The 17649-nt window shown below is 44.9% G+C and overlaps 1 protein-coding gene across 25 annotated transcripts in view; it reads right to left on the bottom strand.

Annotated features, from left to right (window-relative positions):
* Positions 1–2664: 2664 nt before the first annotated feature.
* Positions 2665–17649, bottom strand: part of LOC1271118 (MOB kinase activator-like 2) — a 117348-nt gene continuing 102363 nt past the window's right edge. For 22 of the 25 annotated variants that reach the window (XM_061661267.1, XM_061661259.1, XM_061661258.1 and 19 more), the window contains 4 exons: positions 9085–9245; positions 7099–7195; positions 4775–5062; positions 2665–4697 (listed from right to left, as the gene is read on the bottom strand). In XM_061661267.1, the coding sequence (XP_061517251.1) occupies positions 3941–4697; positions 4775–5062; positions 7099–7195; positions 9085–9245 (1303 nt within the window). In that variant the 3' untranslated portion in view covers positions 2665–3940. Of the gene's footprint in view, positions 4698–4774; positions 5063–7098; positions 7196–9084; positions 9246–13835; positions 14998–17649 lie in introns of those variants that run through there. The other 3 variants (XM_061661256.1, XM_061661255.1, XM_309864.5) reach the window with 2 other exon arrangements.

The following is a 17649-nucleotide window of genomic DNA, read 5'->3' as shown; positions in this document are numbered from 1 at the left end:
TGCTGTTTTTCTCTCACCATCATTTGCGCAAGTGGGCAAATTTAACATGTTTCTGTGTACATGTATGATCACTCGTTACACTATCACAATGTGTGGTTTTTCTTGTTTCTTGTTAAACATCGATTACAACAACGAAACACATACACACACATCAAAGATGGGAGAACGAAGCAACTTAAAGGTGATTTGCTGGTGGAATTTGGCTTTTTCCACAATTCAAATTTCCAAATGCACGGGCATTTTTTACAGCCATTTAGATGTGACGATGGTGATGATGATGATGATGGGAATGATGAAGCGTCCGGGGAGATGGAGTGCAAAACTAAAATTAAATCAAAACACACAATTAAACACTGTTTAGCAGCAATTCCATGAAAAAAAGAAGAATTAAAAAATAAGTATACATTTTTAATACCTTTTTTTGTTTTTTTTTTCTGGCCTTTTTCTATTCATTTTCCACTTCTTTCTAGGCTTGTTGTGAAACGTCCCGCAGGAGGAAATTTTGGATCACATTTTTCACTCAAAACTCAACTTACAGCAACACACCATATACACTTGTCCCCAGCATAAACATCATCTCCCTTTTTTTCTTTCCACCCGTTCCCCCTTCACCCACCCACACACATACGTACACACACACGGTCAAATAACAACAATTTGCAGGATTATGTATTTGCATTAATGTTTTTTTTTTTGCTTCTTTAAACTTTTTTTGTTCTTTTCTTTTTCTCTTCTCTCTTTTCTCTTCTGTAACTCTTATCTCTGCCTCGTGCTCCGTACATGCTCCACACTCTACTAAACTATCTTCATTTATTTTTCCTAATGGGAGGGGGGAGGGGAGGTTGGTTTGATTGGATGTTTTGCATGAATAAGGGAGCGTATGTGTGTGTTTGTGAGTTTTGCTTTTACTTGTGTATTATTATACTTGTGTATTCTTTGTAAACTAGAGCAAAATGTGTTTATCTGTGTCTGTGAAAGTGAAAGTGGGTGATTCTTATCGCGCACCCACACACTGCTGCTTTCTCTTACAGCTACTACAACTAACCTCTTACACATTTGCTCACATTTTTACGTTTTATAACACATTCCTACCCCTCTCTCGTTTACTCACACACACACACGCTCATTCTCCTATCACGTTCTATTAACACATTTCTTTCTTTTTAACACATTCCTTTTTAGAGGGGTTTTTTCCCATTTTCTTTGCCTGTTCTCTCTCACTCTCTCTTTCTATAAGTTGACTCTCTTTCTCTATATCTCTGTATTAAATATATATATATGTACTTCTATATAGACCTAATGTTCTGTCCCACTTTCTTGTTAATTTTTACGCACATTTCTCTTTATTCGTTATCTTATGTTTTGCGTGTGTTTTGTTTTCTTTGTGTTTGTGTGTTTTTACTCACACAACTTGTGTTTAGCTTTATGTTGATTAGGTTCAGCTGTGTTTTTTTTGTTGCATTTTGCTATGTTTTTAGTAGCATGTTTCCCTTTTATTTATCGACTTCGATAACGATCTCTATTCTTTCCCTTGCAACAACACTACACCCTCTCTAAAGAGTTTGCTGTCATGCTACTGGTGTGAAACTATAATTCTTTTTTTTGTTTGCTTTCATCTTGACCCTTTTAGTGCGGCTTACGGGTCTGTAAAGGGTTTAATTATTTTATCTGCTTTGCTGCTGCACCAGCTGCCCAAACTAAAGTGATCGGACGCATAAACGCATCTCGATCGCTAATGCGTTTTTCATAATATGCGTCGCTCTAGTTAACAGTTATATTATTCTTCCTCTAACAAGGTGCAAATTATAAGTAGTTTAAGGTTATTGTGTTGGTTGGTTGGTTGGTTGGGGGATGGATCCATTGGAAGTGGTGACTACTACCCTTCGACTTCAGCTCACTATCACCACAAAAACACACGACGCACAACATGGGCAGTCGATCGAGCAAAACCAAAACAAAAGCAGAAAAGTACACTAAAATAGTAACTAACAGTATGTAATAATTAAACAACCTAAAGAGCGCGCGAAATAGCACACATACACACACAAAACAGAGAAATGGAAAAGGAAACAAATGAGAGGGGAAAACCAAGTGCGAAATCATTTGCACAAAGCCACGGAAAACACGAATTAGTTAAAAAAAAAGAGACAAAAAGAAGAAAATAGCACAGAAAAATGCTGTTTTTGCTCGTTACGAACGCTACGAAAGAAGATACATAAACGCAGATATATATCACCTTTTCTTGTATAAACCTTAGCCTTGGTTTAACACTTTGACCGCCGGCCTGACGTCACAGTTTTTGAGTGAGCACGTAGCGCATGGCAAGAGAGCGATGAGAGCGACAGTTTCTCGTGCAATTGTTATCACTCTTTTGTTTCATTGCGATAAGCGGCGTAGCACATGTCGTTCTCGTTCTCTCTTTCCTACCTCTTTCGTTCTCAAGAGATTTACTGAGCGTCAGATGCGAAGCTGAACGGCGAGCAAAACCGTCATGCGAATTTATATGACACGGCGCTTAACGTGTTAATGTACGAATTGATCTTTGCACCTCACTCACTGCAACAGGAGACGGAGTGAATGAAAACAACATCAACGCGCTTTTCATAATTTGACCGGATGTGTTATGTTTCTCTCTGCTTTTTTTCGGTAATCAATTTCATTCTATTTTCTTTTCACAGCTGCTGTTTTTTTGTTTTTGTTTTTTTGTTTTTGTTTATTGTAACCTTTTTCTAACAGCGGTAAAAAAGGATGCTCCAGCTATCTCTCTCTCTCTCTCTCTCTCTCTTTCGCTTTACAAAGTGTGTTCGTTTGAGGCAAAACCGAAAAGGGAAAAATAAACAAGTAAAAAGAAAGAAGAACCAACAATCATGATCACAGTAGAGTAAAAAAAAACGAAACGAAACGTGTGCGTGTACGAAGCAAAGACAAATACAAAACATAAAACAAAACAATTGCTTTCTTACAAAAAGGGAGGGAAAAGGGCCGAATAGATCGCACTAGAATTAGATAACAGAAGAACACAGCAAAACGAATTACTCCTTGGAAATGTGATTGTAACTAGGAAAGAAGTTTACCAAAAATAATTTACAATATTATGTGTTCGATATTGAAAAAAAACAGGAACAGAGAGATAACTAAACAGTTCAAAAATTAGTTATGACCGCATAACTGCCATTTGCCATCGCTTTCCCCACTGTCTAGCAGCAGCAACAGCTGACGGTTCCAGTAAGTGTCCCCAAACGAACAGTTAAAAATCCGTCCCTCCCTTCGTTTTTACAGGGACCGCTTGTTTCGTTTCCTTTTTTTCTTATTTTTGCTTATTATTCAGGCTACCTTGAAGGATGGTTTCAATCATAATGGGTTACAATACATACACAAATATATTATCCTTTCTTGGGAGAGGGTGTTGTTTCGTGTAACAGAGCACACACACACTTTTCACGCTTACTAAAAATGGTTCCTAGCTTCATTAAAAAATAAAAAAAAGTAAGATTGACGCAACGCCTCCTCTGCTGTCCTCTGCGCGTGATGCGATGCTGATTGGTTGTTTTGGAGTGGGGGAGCGTTGCTAGGGGCGCGTGTCGTGTATGTGTGTTTCGTGCAAAAGGCAAAATGAAAGCAGGGACAACGAGCCAACACACATACACACACACACACATACACCCGAATGGCAACATCCCTCCCTCCATCATCACACTCCTGTTCTCCAAGGATGTGTACACACGCGCTTGTGTGTGTGTGTTTGCCACCTTTCGCTTCACATCCTTTTTCCGCGTATGCTTGTGTGTGTTTTTTTTTTGTTTTGTTTTTTGTTTTTTTTTTTAAGATCACATTTTGGTCAGATTTGGGTGGGCACCTGGAGGGCCCCACAGCACGCCGCCCCGCCCAGCAGGAACATGGTTCCGGCGCCGGCCCCAACACTCGCAGTCCAGCGTATCCACTATGCCGTTGTCTGCGTGTTGGACGACTGCTGCGAACTGGCCCCGCCCGAATGTCCACCGCCACCTCCACCGCCGCCTCCCCCTCCAACGACGCTGTAACCGACGCCGCATCCGCTCACCCCAACGCTGCCGGTGCTGCTGCCACTGCCGCCGCCACCACCACCGGTCGCACAGGACGATTCCATCTTACCCGGATGATGGTGATGATGGTGATGGGGATGGTTGTGGTGATGGTGCGGGTGATGATTATGACTATTACTATTTACAACGACGCTGCCCGATTCGAGCGGCTGCTTGCAGATCGGCTGGGCCGTCGCGTCCCCATCGATGAGCGCGTGGTGGTTCGCGTGGCCGGCGGCACCACTATCACTACTGCTGTTGCTATTATTGTTGTCCGCACCACTGCAGCTGCTGTTCGGCGTGGCGGTGGTAGAGGTGGAGGAGGGAGGCAGGATCGTACCGTTGTTCGGGTGCGGCGACGACGACGGCGGCGGCACGGTAGAGGAGGCGGCGGCTGCAGCGGCGGTTAGGAGTAGCGGCGGCGAGCAGGAAGCGGTCGAGGACGTGGACGAGGACGAGCACGTGTTGGTCGTGCCGGTCGAGGCCGAGGTCGTGGACGCGATCGAGGCACTACTGTCCGCCTTGCCGTCGGCGCCGGTGGTGACCGCGGGCGCCGTCGGATCGTCCGTCAGGCGGAGCGCAATCTCCAGATCGCGCAGCACTTCTGTCTCTTTGGGTTCTATCAGATTAAATCGCCTAAAAGATGGAACAGAGGGAACGAATGATTTAATGGCATTGAAGAACTCAACAAAACACACTTTCACTCCACTTACCTATGGAACGCGGTGAGATGCGCGAAGGTGAGGTTAAGATGCGCGTGCAGCCCGAGCATGGTGACCTCGCGGAAGTGGGCCGCGTACAGGTGCGCGATCACATGGAACAGCAGGCGGACGATTTTGCGCGCGATGCTCTCGAACGAACTAGGGAACTCATTGGCATATTTGGTGGGAAAGATCGACTCGTCGCTGACCGTCTTCTGCGTGAACGTCATCACGTAGTCGATGTACTGTGGGGCGGCCACCCGCGTCTTCTTGCCCTTCTCGTCGAACCAGAGGTACATCCTGGAGCGGTTAGGAGGAGAGCGAGAAAGAGAGAAAAAATACACTCATTAGTTTATTGGGTTTGAAAGAGCGATGATGTCAATTGTCAAAAGTGACAGCTGTCACGTGCGGAACCGTGTAGAACGTTTAGTAGATGAAAAGTGGATGTGGTAAAGCAGTCTTTTTTGCCGGTCAAGCCGGTAATGACACGGAAGATGTGCGTACGCGATCAATGATTCATCGTGAGGCAAGAAAATCAAAATATGACCCTTAATGTTTGGTTAGGAATAATAAAACACCAACAGAAAAAGAAAAAAAAATATATATATACAGGCGGTCCCCGAGATACACGGTACCTCTTATACGCGGATTCGGAGATACGCGGTTTTCTAAATTTGACAATTCTTTGAGCAAATTGTACTGATTTGACACATCAATTTCAAATAGCCAAATAATTTCCGTTTTGACCGAATGTTAAAAACTATTTCAAAAGGTTTAAAACAGTTATATTCAGTCAGAATCATATCAAATAATTCATAAAGTGACTAAAACCGCCTCCTACTTGCAAAATTACACGAAAATTAGTGATATTTTAGCTGGAAATCACGAGATTCGACTTACGCGGAAATTCGAGATACGCGGTATTTTGCGGTCGTTTTCGGTCCCCATTAACCGTGTATCTCGGGGACCGCCTGTATATACAACATCATGCTTCGATCGATCGATGAGGTAATAGAAGAACCACGTACATTATGAGTGTGCAGCGATCACAAGGAATGTGCGCCGTCATTCCTTACAAGCAAGCGAGCGCAGCACTTTAAAGCACCTTACAAACGTAGCGTGTGCCTTCTTCTTTTTAGAATCTCCATGGGCGGTCGAATTTTGGAACAAAGAGAGAGAGAGAGAGGGCACCGAAAGATAGGAATGGTTCTTCCTCCTGCGGGTCGGGCGCGGTGATCAAAGAAGCGACAGCGCAAAGCGTCTACGATGGGTCGATCGTCTTCGATTCCCCTCGGTTTGCTTTATCATTTGTGAGAGATTTGTATCGTGTCTCATGTTTCGGCGATACAGAGAGGAGTTTAAAAGGGGTCAAATCTCACAACTATTAAGAGGGCCGATACTTCTTGTGCATACAAAATTATGATAAGCGAGTGAGAGAATGGATATAAAAACTTCAATCTATTGTGTGGTCAAGGGGTGCACCCCGTTTCAAGTAATTCCAAAGAACTTTCTTCAAAGTTGGTTAGTGCGGCACACGGAGTTCGAGCGCGTTTGCTTTCACTGTCTTTTCACGTGAGAGTGCCCTCCCGATCTCCTTTAATTTATTTTCATTTCTAGTCGTAAAATCGTAAAATAAATTAACGCAAAAAGTGTTCCTCTTCGCCGTCAGTGCGCGTGTTTTCGTCCACTGTTTATTTGTCGTTGCCGGGTTTGATTCGCGCACAGGAAGAAAGTTTGAACTGCTGGCGAGCGTGTGATTTATTATTTCAGAACGTTCCGGCCACTGCTGCTTCGTGCACAAATAAATTACGATATTGAGGTCTTTTCGATGCATTAAAGCAGTCCGTCAAACAAGAGCGAGGGGTTCATTTGGACCGTCGCAGACCGTGCAGACGCTTTTGGCGACACACATGAAAACCCCGATCGATCGATCATATATATCGTGATAAATCCATTCGAACCGGAGCCCCGACCGGGACAGCTCAAAATGCAGACACAGTTCTAGGGAGCTGAGTGCACGTGTGCTGTGCCGACGACGACAACGACAACGGGGTCGTGTCGGTTTCATCGCCCGATCGTGCACTGACTTCGTAATAATGATGGAACATCAAACAGGGTTCAGGTTGAGAAACGTGACCTAAGCGGCTGCCCGTCATTCGGGTGGTAGTGAAGAAAGTTTCTTCAGCAACCTCCCCCCTCCCCCCCCCCCTCCGTTCAATACGTTTTTCCCCACAACTTTTAGACTACCCTTTGAGGGTCCCATCACAAGCGTTACAGTGTGCGTGCAATGATCATTACAGTGGCGGCTTCGACCACACACATATCCACACACTCACCTAGTTCCTGGGCCGGTCATGTCTGGACAGCCGGATGTAGTGCAGAATTCACTGATGGTACCGTACACGAGGTTGACGTGCTCGAACAGCGCAAGGGCTAGAAGAGGAGAGAGACAGAGACAAAAAAAAGGGAAAATATGATTATAACGTGCTGATTAGTGTGTCTGGCTGGGTTGCTTGCTTACGATACAAAGAAGTGTGGGCTAGAAGTGTACAACAAGAAAGAATAAAACACCTAACTAGAAAAAAAGCAAACATATTTCGCTGATATAATGGTGGTTGCTGTTTCGGCAGCATTTGCATAGCATACAAAATTGCAAAAAAAAAAACGAACGCGACGACCTTCGCCATCATTTATCATATCAGAGAAAACGAGTTCGAAACGGGGCGGCTCATGGCTCAGGAACCGGCCCCCAAAAACCAAACTTTCGGCTCTTTTTTGTCTGTGTGTAAGCAGTGTGTTTCAGGCATTTGTTTTTGCTTTACACGATCGGTTTTCGTTTGGCATCGAACCAACATCGGACGGAGAGGAGAAGACGGCAGACAGGTCTCGTTGAGTCTGACAGGTTTGTCCGAACAGTGAAGAGTAGGATATATCCTTCACACAGAAAAAGAATCAAGCCGAAACGAGAGAGCGATTCAAGATACTTTTCAGACATTCGACATTTGAAATCAGCTGTCTGGGTTAAAAAAGCAGCAAACGAAACACAAAGAATGTACACTTTTTGGACAGATATTGGAGTTTTTGAGCAAAAAAAGGAATCTGTATGATGTATGAAACACTCACACACACATAAAGACGGGAACTCTCTAGATGCACGGCATCTTACCAGACGGTGAAAGAAACAAAAAAACAACCGGAACACCCACTTGTGATTGATGACAATCGAGCCCCCGGAGACAATAGAGTTCCCTCAGCGCGAATGGCGAATGCTCAGTACTCCAAGAGAGTATTATGAGGTTATTATTGCAGCTGTTCCACACACACACAGCTGGAATTATCGCACGAAGCTTTATCGGATGCATTCTCGTTTGATGATTAGATTTGAAACCGAATGAGCCCCCACCAATAGGCGACGATGGCCTCGTCTTATTTGCTGAAGTACAACGATCTCGCGTACCTACGACCTGTAGTGGGCGCGCATCTAGACCATTCCTGAAGCGCGAACAACTGTCAATCAAGCTGTGGCGGTAAAAGAGGGCAACAAAGATACCCCAAAACCGATGTGACAGAATCAAACGGTTGACAAGCCACTAGTGGTGGCGGTCATCCCCTCTGTCCTGTATGCGCAATATTAGGTCCCCAAGACATCGCTTGGAACATCTAACCGATGAATCACATTATCTCGGGCGCTACTCGCTCATTGAGAGACTTAAAAGATACAAAAAAGGCACACAACAACATCTCCCAGCCGTCTAATCGAAAAGTGTACAAAAAGGAGAGTGAAAGATGACACCGCTGGGTGTCACAACAGTTTGCGCATCTCATCATGGATGAGGAAGAAGAGAAGGGGACTTTTTTGGAAGAAGATAGACAGAACAGTGTCAACGGCATCATCATCATCGGCCGTGTATATACAACATTTGAGAGGTGGGCGACACCGCGTCTGGCGATTGTGTGTTAACCTGACGTGGGTAGAAAGAGTGTATAGTGTTATGGTGTATGATTAATGCTCATCCCGACAAGGGTGGGCATCGCTCCTTTTTTTCTATAGTTCTAGTTAGGCAATATCCATATCGAGAAAACGGTTCGCTTGTGCCAAATGGCAAACTTTTAAAAATGATGATGATCTCCCGGTAAAAGCTTTCGTTTAGCCGAGGTGTTATTGGGTTTGTACGGGTCGTTGTCTGCTTCTGATGATGACATGATGAGCTAATAAAATAGGGGAGATGATACTGACGAGGGCGCTTTTAAACTTTGTGTTACTTCAGGAGATCGCTGCTGCATGACTAAGAGATGTCTAAATGTCCCTCATATATACTTACTGTGCGATGCTAGCCATTCGTTGTAGTCCAAGCCTGCCGGTAGATCCACTAGTAATCGCAGGTCCGCATCCGGTAACTTCCGCTCTAGCAGCCCTTCCTCGAGGTAAAGCTTTGTGTCGCCCTGATTCGAATCTCCGTCTCGTTCCTTGCGTCGGGCTTTTCTGTAAAGAGAAAAAAGCAAATAAAAACCATTAAAATTATGCCTCTTTACTGCTTCACCTACAAAGCCGCATGACATCTGTCACACGACAAAAACACACGGAGACGCAGCCGCCGCCGGTTGCTTTGATTAACATTTCAAACCGTCGTAGATTGAGTGCGACACTGCAAAGAACGAAACCGTTCATTTCATCGCGTTGCATCATGGGAGATGCCAAATAACGGGAGATGCCACCCTCCCATTTAAGATTACACCATTAATTCCATACACATCAACCTCCTCCCCTTTTGGTAGCCAGTTTTTGTTGCTTAATTATGACGTTCTTAAGACGCGCACACACTCGGAAGTTTGAGAAATGGAAAGTCGTGAGAAATGGGAATTTGATTTTGATTAGACGCCTCCGTTTCGAAATGCATTGCTTCCCGGGTTGCTGATGCAACGTGCAAGGCCATGAAGAGCTGCATAAGAAGGGGAGGATGTTTTGGTGTGAGGGATTGGTTATGTGTGTCTGTTGAAGCGATCGTAACTTATCGTCTTCTTTTGCCGGTCGTGCATGAAGCGGATGCGTAGATCAAGAACCCTATCCAACGGTTACGGAACTAGCGGCAATAGATGAGGAAAGGTAATGAACTGTGAATATGTTCCACTTCTTTTTGTTTTATATCCCCTACCGCTTATCTTGGTTGCAACTTCCTCCATACGCTAACTCTTTCTTTCTCTTTCTCTTGCTCTCATGCAACGATCAAGTTCTTTGATCTAGTCGAGATCCGACTTTTCTTTGCCTTTTTGGCGGCTCGTGCGAACCAGATGTTTCCCGACCCCGAGCATCAGCACAGCATATTTGGGTCATCTTTGCCAACCGAACCGAAACGACGGAGGACTGCGGTGTTTCATCGGCCAAGGACCGATGGCAAAGGAGCAACGGCGGTTGAATTTTAATTCACACCACACATTTTACATCAGATTCATTTTACGCACGACGAAAATAATCATAAAAGGGCGGTTGTTTGTGATTTAACCGCACACATCTGGGTTGCCATTTTCATATCCAAAAGGCACAAAAACACGAGGACAAAGCAGTAGAAAAAAAGAGAAGTGTAGACCTAAACATTATCACGAGACTCTTCCCGGTTCGATAACAAGCATAAAAAAGCGACCGAGCGTTGGCCAAATCAACTGATAAAGGTTTTCTATCGCGAACACTGCTCCCCCTCAGTTAGGCAGTGGTGTCACGAGGCACTTAACCAGTGTGTCTGGGTATGTGTATCTTTTTAATTAAAAAAATTAAATACATCATCATGACAAGCAGCAATACTCCCTTCACCACTTGAGCGTTGTGAACCACGTGATTCTTGTCACGTGGTGTGCCCTCTTTTGGTCCTTCGAACCGGATTTTTGCAATTTATGAGAGTTTTTCGTGCTGAAATCAAATTACATAAAGGTATTAATGATGCAGCGATCTTTTTTTGCTCATGACACCTTCCCCATATTAACATGGAAGTGAAAGAAGTAAAAAAGGAACGATAAAAAAAAACTAGGACATCTCGCGCATCATCGCGCTAATGACCGCCCATCAAAGGCGCACACTACCTCCTTTCAATTAGTTACACCATCGCCACTATCGTGGAAGAGAGAGAGGGAGAGAGGGAGAGAGATCCCCACCATTATGCGCTACAACACTTTGACCGGAAACACAGCGGGTGGTACGGTAAAACGGTATCACCGCAATGTACGCAGTGTGTGTGTGAGATGGATGTGATGATCATCAAACAACACGCCAGTTCGCCTCACAACAACACGTGGGGATACATACCACACTCATAAAACAGAGTGCCAGCTCTATGCTTCTAATATCTCCCCTTTACTTTAGATATCAGGTGATACTTCCCTTCGTAGTGTGTAGGAAAAAATGTGGAATGGAAGTACGCCAAAAGAGTTTGCGTGGGTGTGTACATCACTCCCCCTTTCTATCTCTTTTCGCTCACTACTTAATCACATCATTCATCAATGCTTGTATGTGTGTGTGTCCGTGTTGGAGAGGGAGAGAAACACGGGCATGGCATAACATACTACACCATCGCGCACAAAAACACGCCAAATTATAACGGCACGTAATAGCTGGCGTGATACTGGCGTACTACTGCTGCTGCTGGTGCTACTTGGTCTTTATCGCTCCGCGCACCGGTTCCGTGTCTTGCGTATTTACTCACGCGTATCATCATCACGGTTATGAGCGCGCGAGGTGACCAAGTAAACCACGACACATCACAACACACGGTTTCCCCCCCAGAGGTCAATTGAGTCTAAGTGATCTAATGTCTTTGGAAGGGAAAGAGAATGGGGAGAGTGTGAGGTTTTGAGACACCCGTTTGAGACGATCGTACGATCCCTCGCGTGAAAGTCATCCGACACAACACCACTCGGCCTCCATCATCGTCATCATCATCATCAGCTAGTGTAAACAACAGCGCAAAATGCGAAAAAATATTAGTTCATTTTCTCCGGAGACCGCTTCTCGTCTTCCCAGTTTTGTGATTGTTTTGATGACGCTGTAGCCACTGATGATGATGATGAGCAGTCGCCGCGGAGGGAGCAATAATAGAGACAAACAAGAAGCTCTTCTCAATTGATTAAGGAAATGCGTCGTGGGCACGTCGTCGTCCATATTTCAGGGATTCGCTCTCTCTCTTTCCCTCTTTCCTATGCGCAATGCGTACGCACTGACAAATAATGATCTTTTACGGTCACCGATGTAAATAACAACTTCTTCCAGGCGAAGGTGTAGAAGGATTGTTTGCGTAGTAAAACCGCAGAGCACTCACGTGCTCCAACCTCCGGTCTCGCGTAGGAGATACGAAAACAGGGCCGACGACATGGAGCATCGGAACCTGAATCGCAGACATTACAGAAGATGTATTTAAAGTGCAGAAGGCAAGTTTACTTTACAAACTCGGACCGGACTCTTCAAGTTCATGGTCATTGATGGTGGCAGCATTTTCCTTTAAATGTCAATATCATGTTGGCCCCGCGCAAAATGTAGATCCACACCACACTGTTGCCAACTGCTTTTTTTTTTGCTTCCTTTTATGCACTCCCTTCCCGCTTTATGATGATTTCCCCTCCCCAGTTTTATTACCATTCTTAGCCACACGGTGGTTAATTATTGCCCTGCGGGTTGGGAAGTGCCGATTTCGGCAAGCAGATACCAGACCACATGACCGCAGGATCCGTACGGTTTATTTCATACCGGTTATTGGCATTAAACTTCCTGTGCTTTTCTCTTCTGGCAGTGTTCAAATGGAGGGGTACTAAAAGTGTGATACAATTTTACTCTCCCACCCCTCCCAGGTTTGTGACCAGCAATTAAGATGTCGTTGACGTTCCGTTGTTCTACCTTTGTCGAATAAGAGTAGGGGGAACCGCCACAGCTGACAACTGAGATCAGCAATTTTAACTATAATATTTTAATGAAACGAACGACCCCTAAAGAAGGAATTGGTACGGTCCCAATATTCCTAGGTGCTCTTGTTGGATATTAAACGTAAAAAATGGGAAGCAAGAGCCCAACATGCGCCATAAGGTTCACACGAGTTTTGCATAGTGATGTGCACATACTGAGTCAGATTGAGGTTATTCAGTGAAATCTTCTTCTTTAATAACTTGAATTAATTCATCACGAAGGGGTTTAATAACGTTTTTGCTCTTGGTAGCAAACAGCAACTCAGGTAGAGTGCATTAGTGAGCTAAACAATTCCTTCATAATTCACTTTCTTCACTCAGAGTGAGTGAAATAACTCTTAGCAAGATTGAATCAACGATGCTCTATGCCTATTGGTAACTCACTCACAATGAGTCAATTCAATCTTGAGCAGAAAAACTCTTCCAAGAACTATAACTTGAGCAGTGATTTTTACTCTCTGCAACTCGCTCACAACTAATGATATCATAACTCTTCCGAGTGTAATACGAAAACGATGATTGGCTCAATTCTTAACTATCAGTAGTAACTCATTAAGACATTTGCGAGTTCAATAGCTCTTCTACAAATTTATTCTCAAAGAGAGATTACACTTCACATTACAAAATACCTCCCCTTTTCACTCATAGTGAGTCAAATCGTTCGTGATTCAAATCCAACATGATTCAGATGATTCAAATAACTCACTTACTACACTAAAAGTGAATTGAAATAACTATTTAGATAATGAAATACGATCATTGGTTTATTTTTTTGGTTTGCGGTGACTAATAACTCACTTCCAGGTAATAACTTGTGAATCAAATATTTTTTACAACGAGTCAAATAATTCGCCACTCCCTGTGAAATCCAACTCACTCACAGTAAATCAAACCATTTGAGAGTATATTCTAGATGAGTGTTATGATTCTTTAGAAGAATTCGCTCAAAGTAACTTTCCATGACTTTTAGCATGTAACAAGTTCCTTACTAAACTTTCAAACTCTTTAATTCTGGATTAACTCACGCTACAAAGTGTTGACTGCCATAACTAATTATTCATGTATGAAATGTCATCTAAAGTCCTAATTTTTGTATAAAACCTCTACTCCGAATGTTACGTAGATCACTTACGTCGGGCAGAAGAAGATGTTGAGAGATTCCTGAGCATAGCGCACGAGCGACCCGAGTGCGTCAGTCAGCTTTGCCGGTACGATGCCAACCTGCCACATAGGCTTCCGCAGGTACAGTATACACTCGATCAGGCCCAGCTTGGATGGTGACGCACGCTCGTACACACTTTTCATTTGGGCCGCACCGCTTTTCGGGTATTCGGGCGACGACGACCGAAACTGATTGCGTTTCGATCCGTGCGCCGGGGGACTAGATGTGACCGAAACCGTTGTCTCGAGAAGGACGAGTAGCAGTTGTAGTATCTAGGAACCGTTTTCGGAAAATACTACCACGGCACGGGGGAGTTTTTTTTTTATATCACAGATGACGTGAGGGGGGAATACCGCGTAATAAGGCCTCAATAAGGCCTAAGTTTAAGAGCACTGATTTGTTGTTGTTTTTTTTCTTCTTCTCGCTCTATCTCTCTCTTTCGCTTTTTTGGTGTTACTTCACTTTTAATAATTCACAGCACGGTATCAACACGGGCCCAACCCGTTTTGCGATGTTATCGCTGAATGTACTTGCGCCGCCTGGACGACTTGAACGCCGATGACGTCCGGCGTAGAATGCACTCGCAGTGGAAGAAATGGAACGGGCGCTGCGTCCACATCGGATGGATCATACTGCTATACTGCTCGCTACTTCCTACCGGAACAAACAAATCAACCGTGCACAAGCAACGGCATGGTCACCTTTGCGCATTAGCTTTCGATGGTCACCTCACCACCCAACATGTGTGCACGCACGCAATGCAATTCTGCTTCCCGGAGGAAATCTTCTGGACAGAACGACACCTCAATCACGACAAAGATCAACAAATTAAGCCTCACTAAACAGAATCCTTATTGTTCTCTCCCTTTCTCGCTTTCTAGACAAAATTAAACAATTTTCGCGTGTCAGGAGAGATGTTCCACTGTGGATCCTTCACTCACGGTATCAAACCGTCAACTGATAACGGAGTGATGGGCGCGCGAGACCCCAATCTGTTCTGGCGAGCGCTCGCGCACACCTATCGCACAGCTGTGTTTGTCGCGGCTGTTGCGCGAATGTTGCCCTGTCACGTTGCGATAAGCATCGACACAGGGCACCAACGGGAGGGAGAATCTCGGCGCACCCAGCGCGCCGGATGTATCCCGGCCCCAATCCGAACCCCCGAACGAGTCGGGAAGGAAACATTGATGTTGTTTTGGTATTGGTGTGCCTTTGCTTGGCTCACGAGTCGTTCGATCCTTTAATTGAACCTACTCCTCCTCCTACCATGTACGGATCAGGTGACTCGACCACACTACCTCAGGAAAGAAACACGGACATCGCAAAAACCACCTCACCTGAGGTACGCTTATCTTTTGAGGGGGGCGGGGGGGGGGGGGTGGAAGCGATCGACTAGAAAGGGAATTTAGATTGCGCGACTTCTGGAGGATCCCCAACCCTGCCGCCGTTATCAGCAAACCTGGGGGGGATAACAGTGGCTCACGAAAGGGTTTACCAGTGTCAAAAGCCGATGACATTTTCTGCGCGATTTCGTAAAGCCACATCCGTATGTTTACACTGGAGGCCAGTGTCGATAAGAGCCACCGAAGCATATGCGTGATTCAAAGCGCAAACAGAAACTGGGTGCGCTACCAGGCGTCAAGGGGCGACAAAGACAAGTTGTTTACAGATCTTGTGCAAACACAAAACTTCCCAATATTGCTCCAAATTGAACCTGAACAAACAGCATGTTAAGATTAGGCTTATTTTGCGTCAATATTATTGGCAAACTACTAAATTCAAAGGAACTCCTAAAGAGAAACATCACACCTTTTGCAACTACAAAAAGAACATAAGGAATTCCAGATTAACTACAACCTCTACCCATATGCAGATGGCAAGATAAAGAGAGTTGCTTCACCGCCTTTTTTTATCGTTGTGCTGACGTTAGCACATTCCAAGAACCGTGCCAGCTGTGACACGCGGTCATCGTGGTATTTGCAGCAAAATAAGGCCAACCCACCCGGGAGTGCACGTGCACCAACCAGTGCCTGGACGATGCGGAGGACCAAACGATCCATTCCCACGCCACGAAGGCTGTCGCCTGGCCGCTAGCCAACCAGTGGCCCGCGACCTTGTGGCCATGTGGTATCCACTAGATGTAGAGAAATGGATGGCTTTAGTAAACAAAAAAAAACGACACCTTGGTGCAAATATTTCCACAAAATTCCCACGAGTGTCTTCCAGATGAGGGGGATGAGCAGCAGCGGCTATTGCTAGACTTCAATAATTCATATCCTTCCCTACCGGAATGCAGCGGGTGGGTGCAATTACCCATCGCGCACTATCGAATGTGGTGAGAAGAGAACTTGTGAAAAACAAGAACAAGGTCAGGTCGAGTTTTTAGCCCTGATTTTGAACTGTGGATTGCTCTCATTCGTCTCGCTGATGTTATCTAACAGAGACCTGGTGGTGGTGTTCATGATACGGAATTGATTTCTTCCACTGCAGGTCTAACTTTGTACAACAATCTAAACGAGTGTTTGATCGCTATCATAACTCATAAGAAGCTATTTTATCGCCCCAAAAACCGGAACAAATAGGAGGTTTTCGAGAACGAAGGCTTTGCGGCAAGGAAGTAATCAAACAACTCTGGAGAGCTTATCTTTCGCTGCTTATCGGACAAAAATCCCCCGCGCTCAATACAAAAACATGCTGCTCTGTTATGACCATGACTGTCCAATATACATTGTGCTTTATATATCGCTTATCGATCGTGTCCCAGGGTATTGCAAGCCGCAAAATTGTAACCTTCTACACTTCTATGAGCGAAAAAGCATAAAGATTGGAAACGATTACTTAATAGACGGCTCAATATTTGCTCAGATCAATGAGTCGCTGAGGAACGCGGTAGCCGACATTCACTCAGATCAGTCTGTCTGTCCAATTTGTGATAAATTATCCCCCGCGCGCGCGCCCAATGAAGCAGTAAATTTCCCTTTCTCAACAGATTAGTACCGGCTCATTAGCTCCCATCGAGGCTGGTGAAGCTCGGTGTCACAAACGATGCCGTGGGATGGGGACGCGCATGCCAAAGACAAACATTTGCAGCTGACGGCACCTCGGCAATCAACAGGATCAATTATCCTTCAACCGTTTGGGCGCACGTGTACGGCATCTTTTCGGCGGCGGACGGACACAGGGTAAGAGAGCACAGCAAGTAGAACATTCTCGACGGCAGTATCGACGACCCGGAGACCCGGCCCTTAATCCTCCGTGGTTTTGCTGCCGTGTGGCTATAAAGCTTTGGCTGTGTGAGCTTAGATACTACAGTGAGCTTTCTTGTCGTCGTCACGAAAGGACTTCAATTGTGACTGTGTTTTTCTCTCGCTCTTTTTCAACTTCTTCGTTTATGCTTGTTTTGTTGTTTTATTCGAAGCTTTTTTTTGGCACTGCAGATAAACACAACAACACGCTTACACATACACAAGGGGTTTTTTCCCCTTCGCTTTTTTTTGCTGGCCAAAAATATAGACTCTGTGCTGCGTTCCAGAACAATCCGACACGAAATGGGAGGAGAAGGAAAAGAGCATTGTGTGCCAAGAAGAAATGCCAAAGCAAAGGAAAATAATGTTTTATGTTCTGAGGCCGGGTGGAGCGGCAAACGGATCGTTACCGAACGCGCAACGCCGAACACAACACAACTACTACACTACCACCACCATCAACCGACAAAATACACTAATGACCTTGGATTCTTTCGGCATAGAGCTTTATCGTTTTTCCACCGTTTCCGTTGCCTGCT

This window comes from Anopheles gambiae, chromosome 3 (genome assembly GCF_943734735.2).
Source record: "Anopheles gambiae chromosome 3, idAnoGambNW_F1_1, whole genome shotgun sequence".
Lineage (NCBI taxonomy): Eukaryota > Metazoa > Arthropoda > Insecta > Diptera > Culicidae > Anopheles > Anopheles gambiae.
Note: the sequence above shows the minus strand (reverse complement) of the source record. Positions and strands in the feature narration are given on the sequence as shown.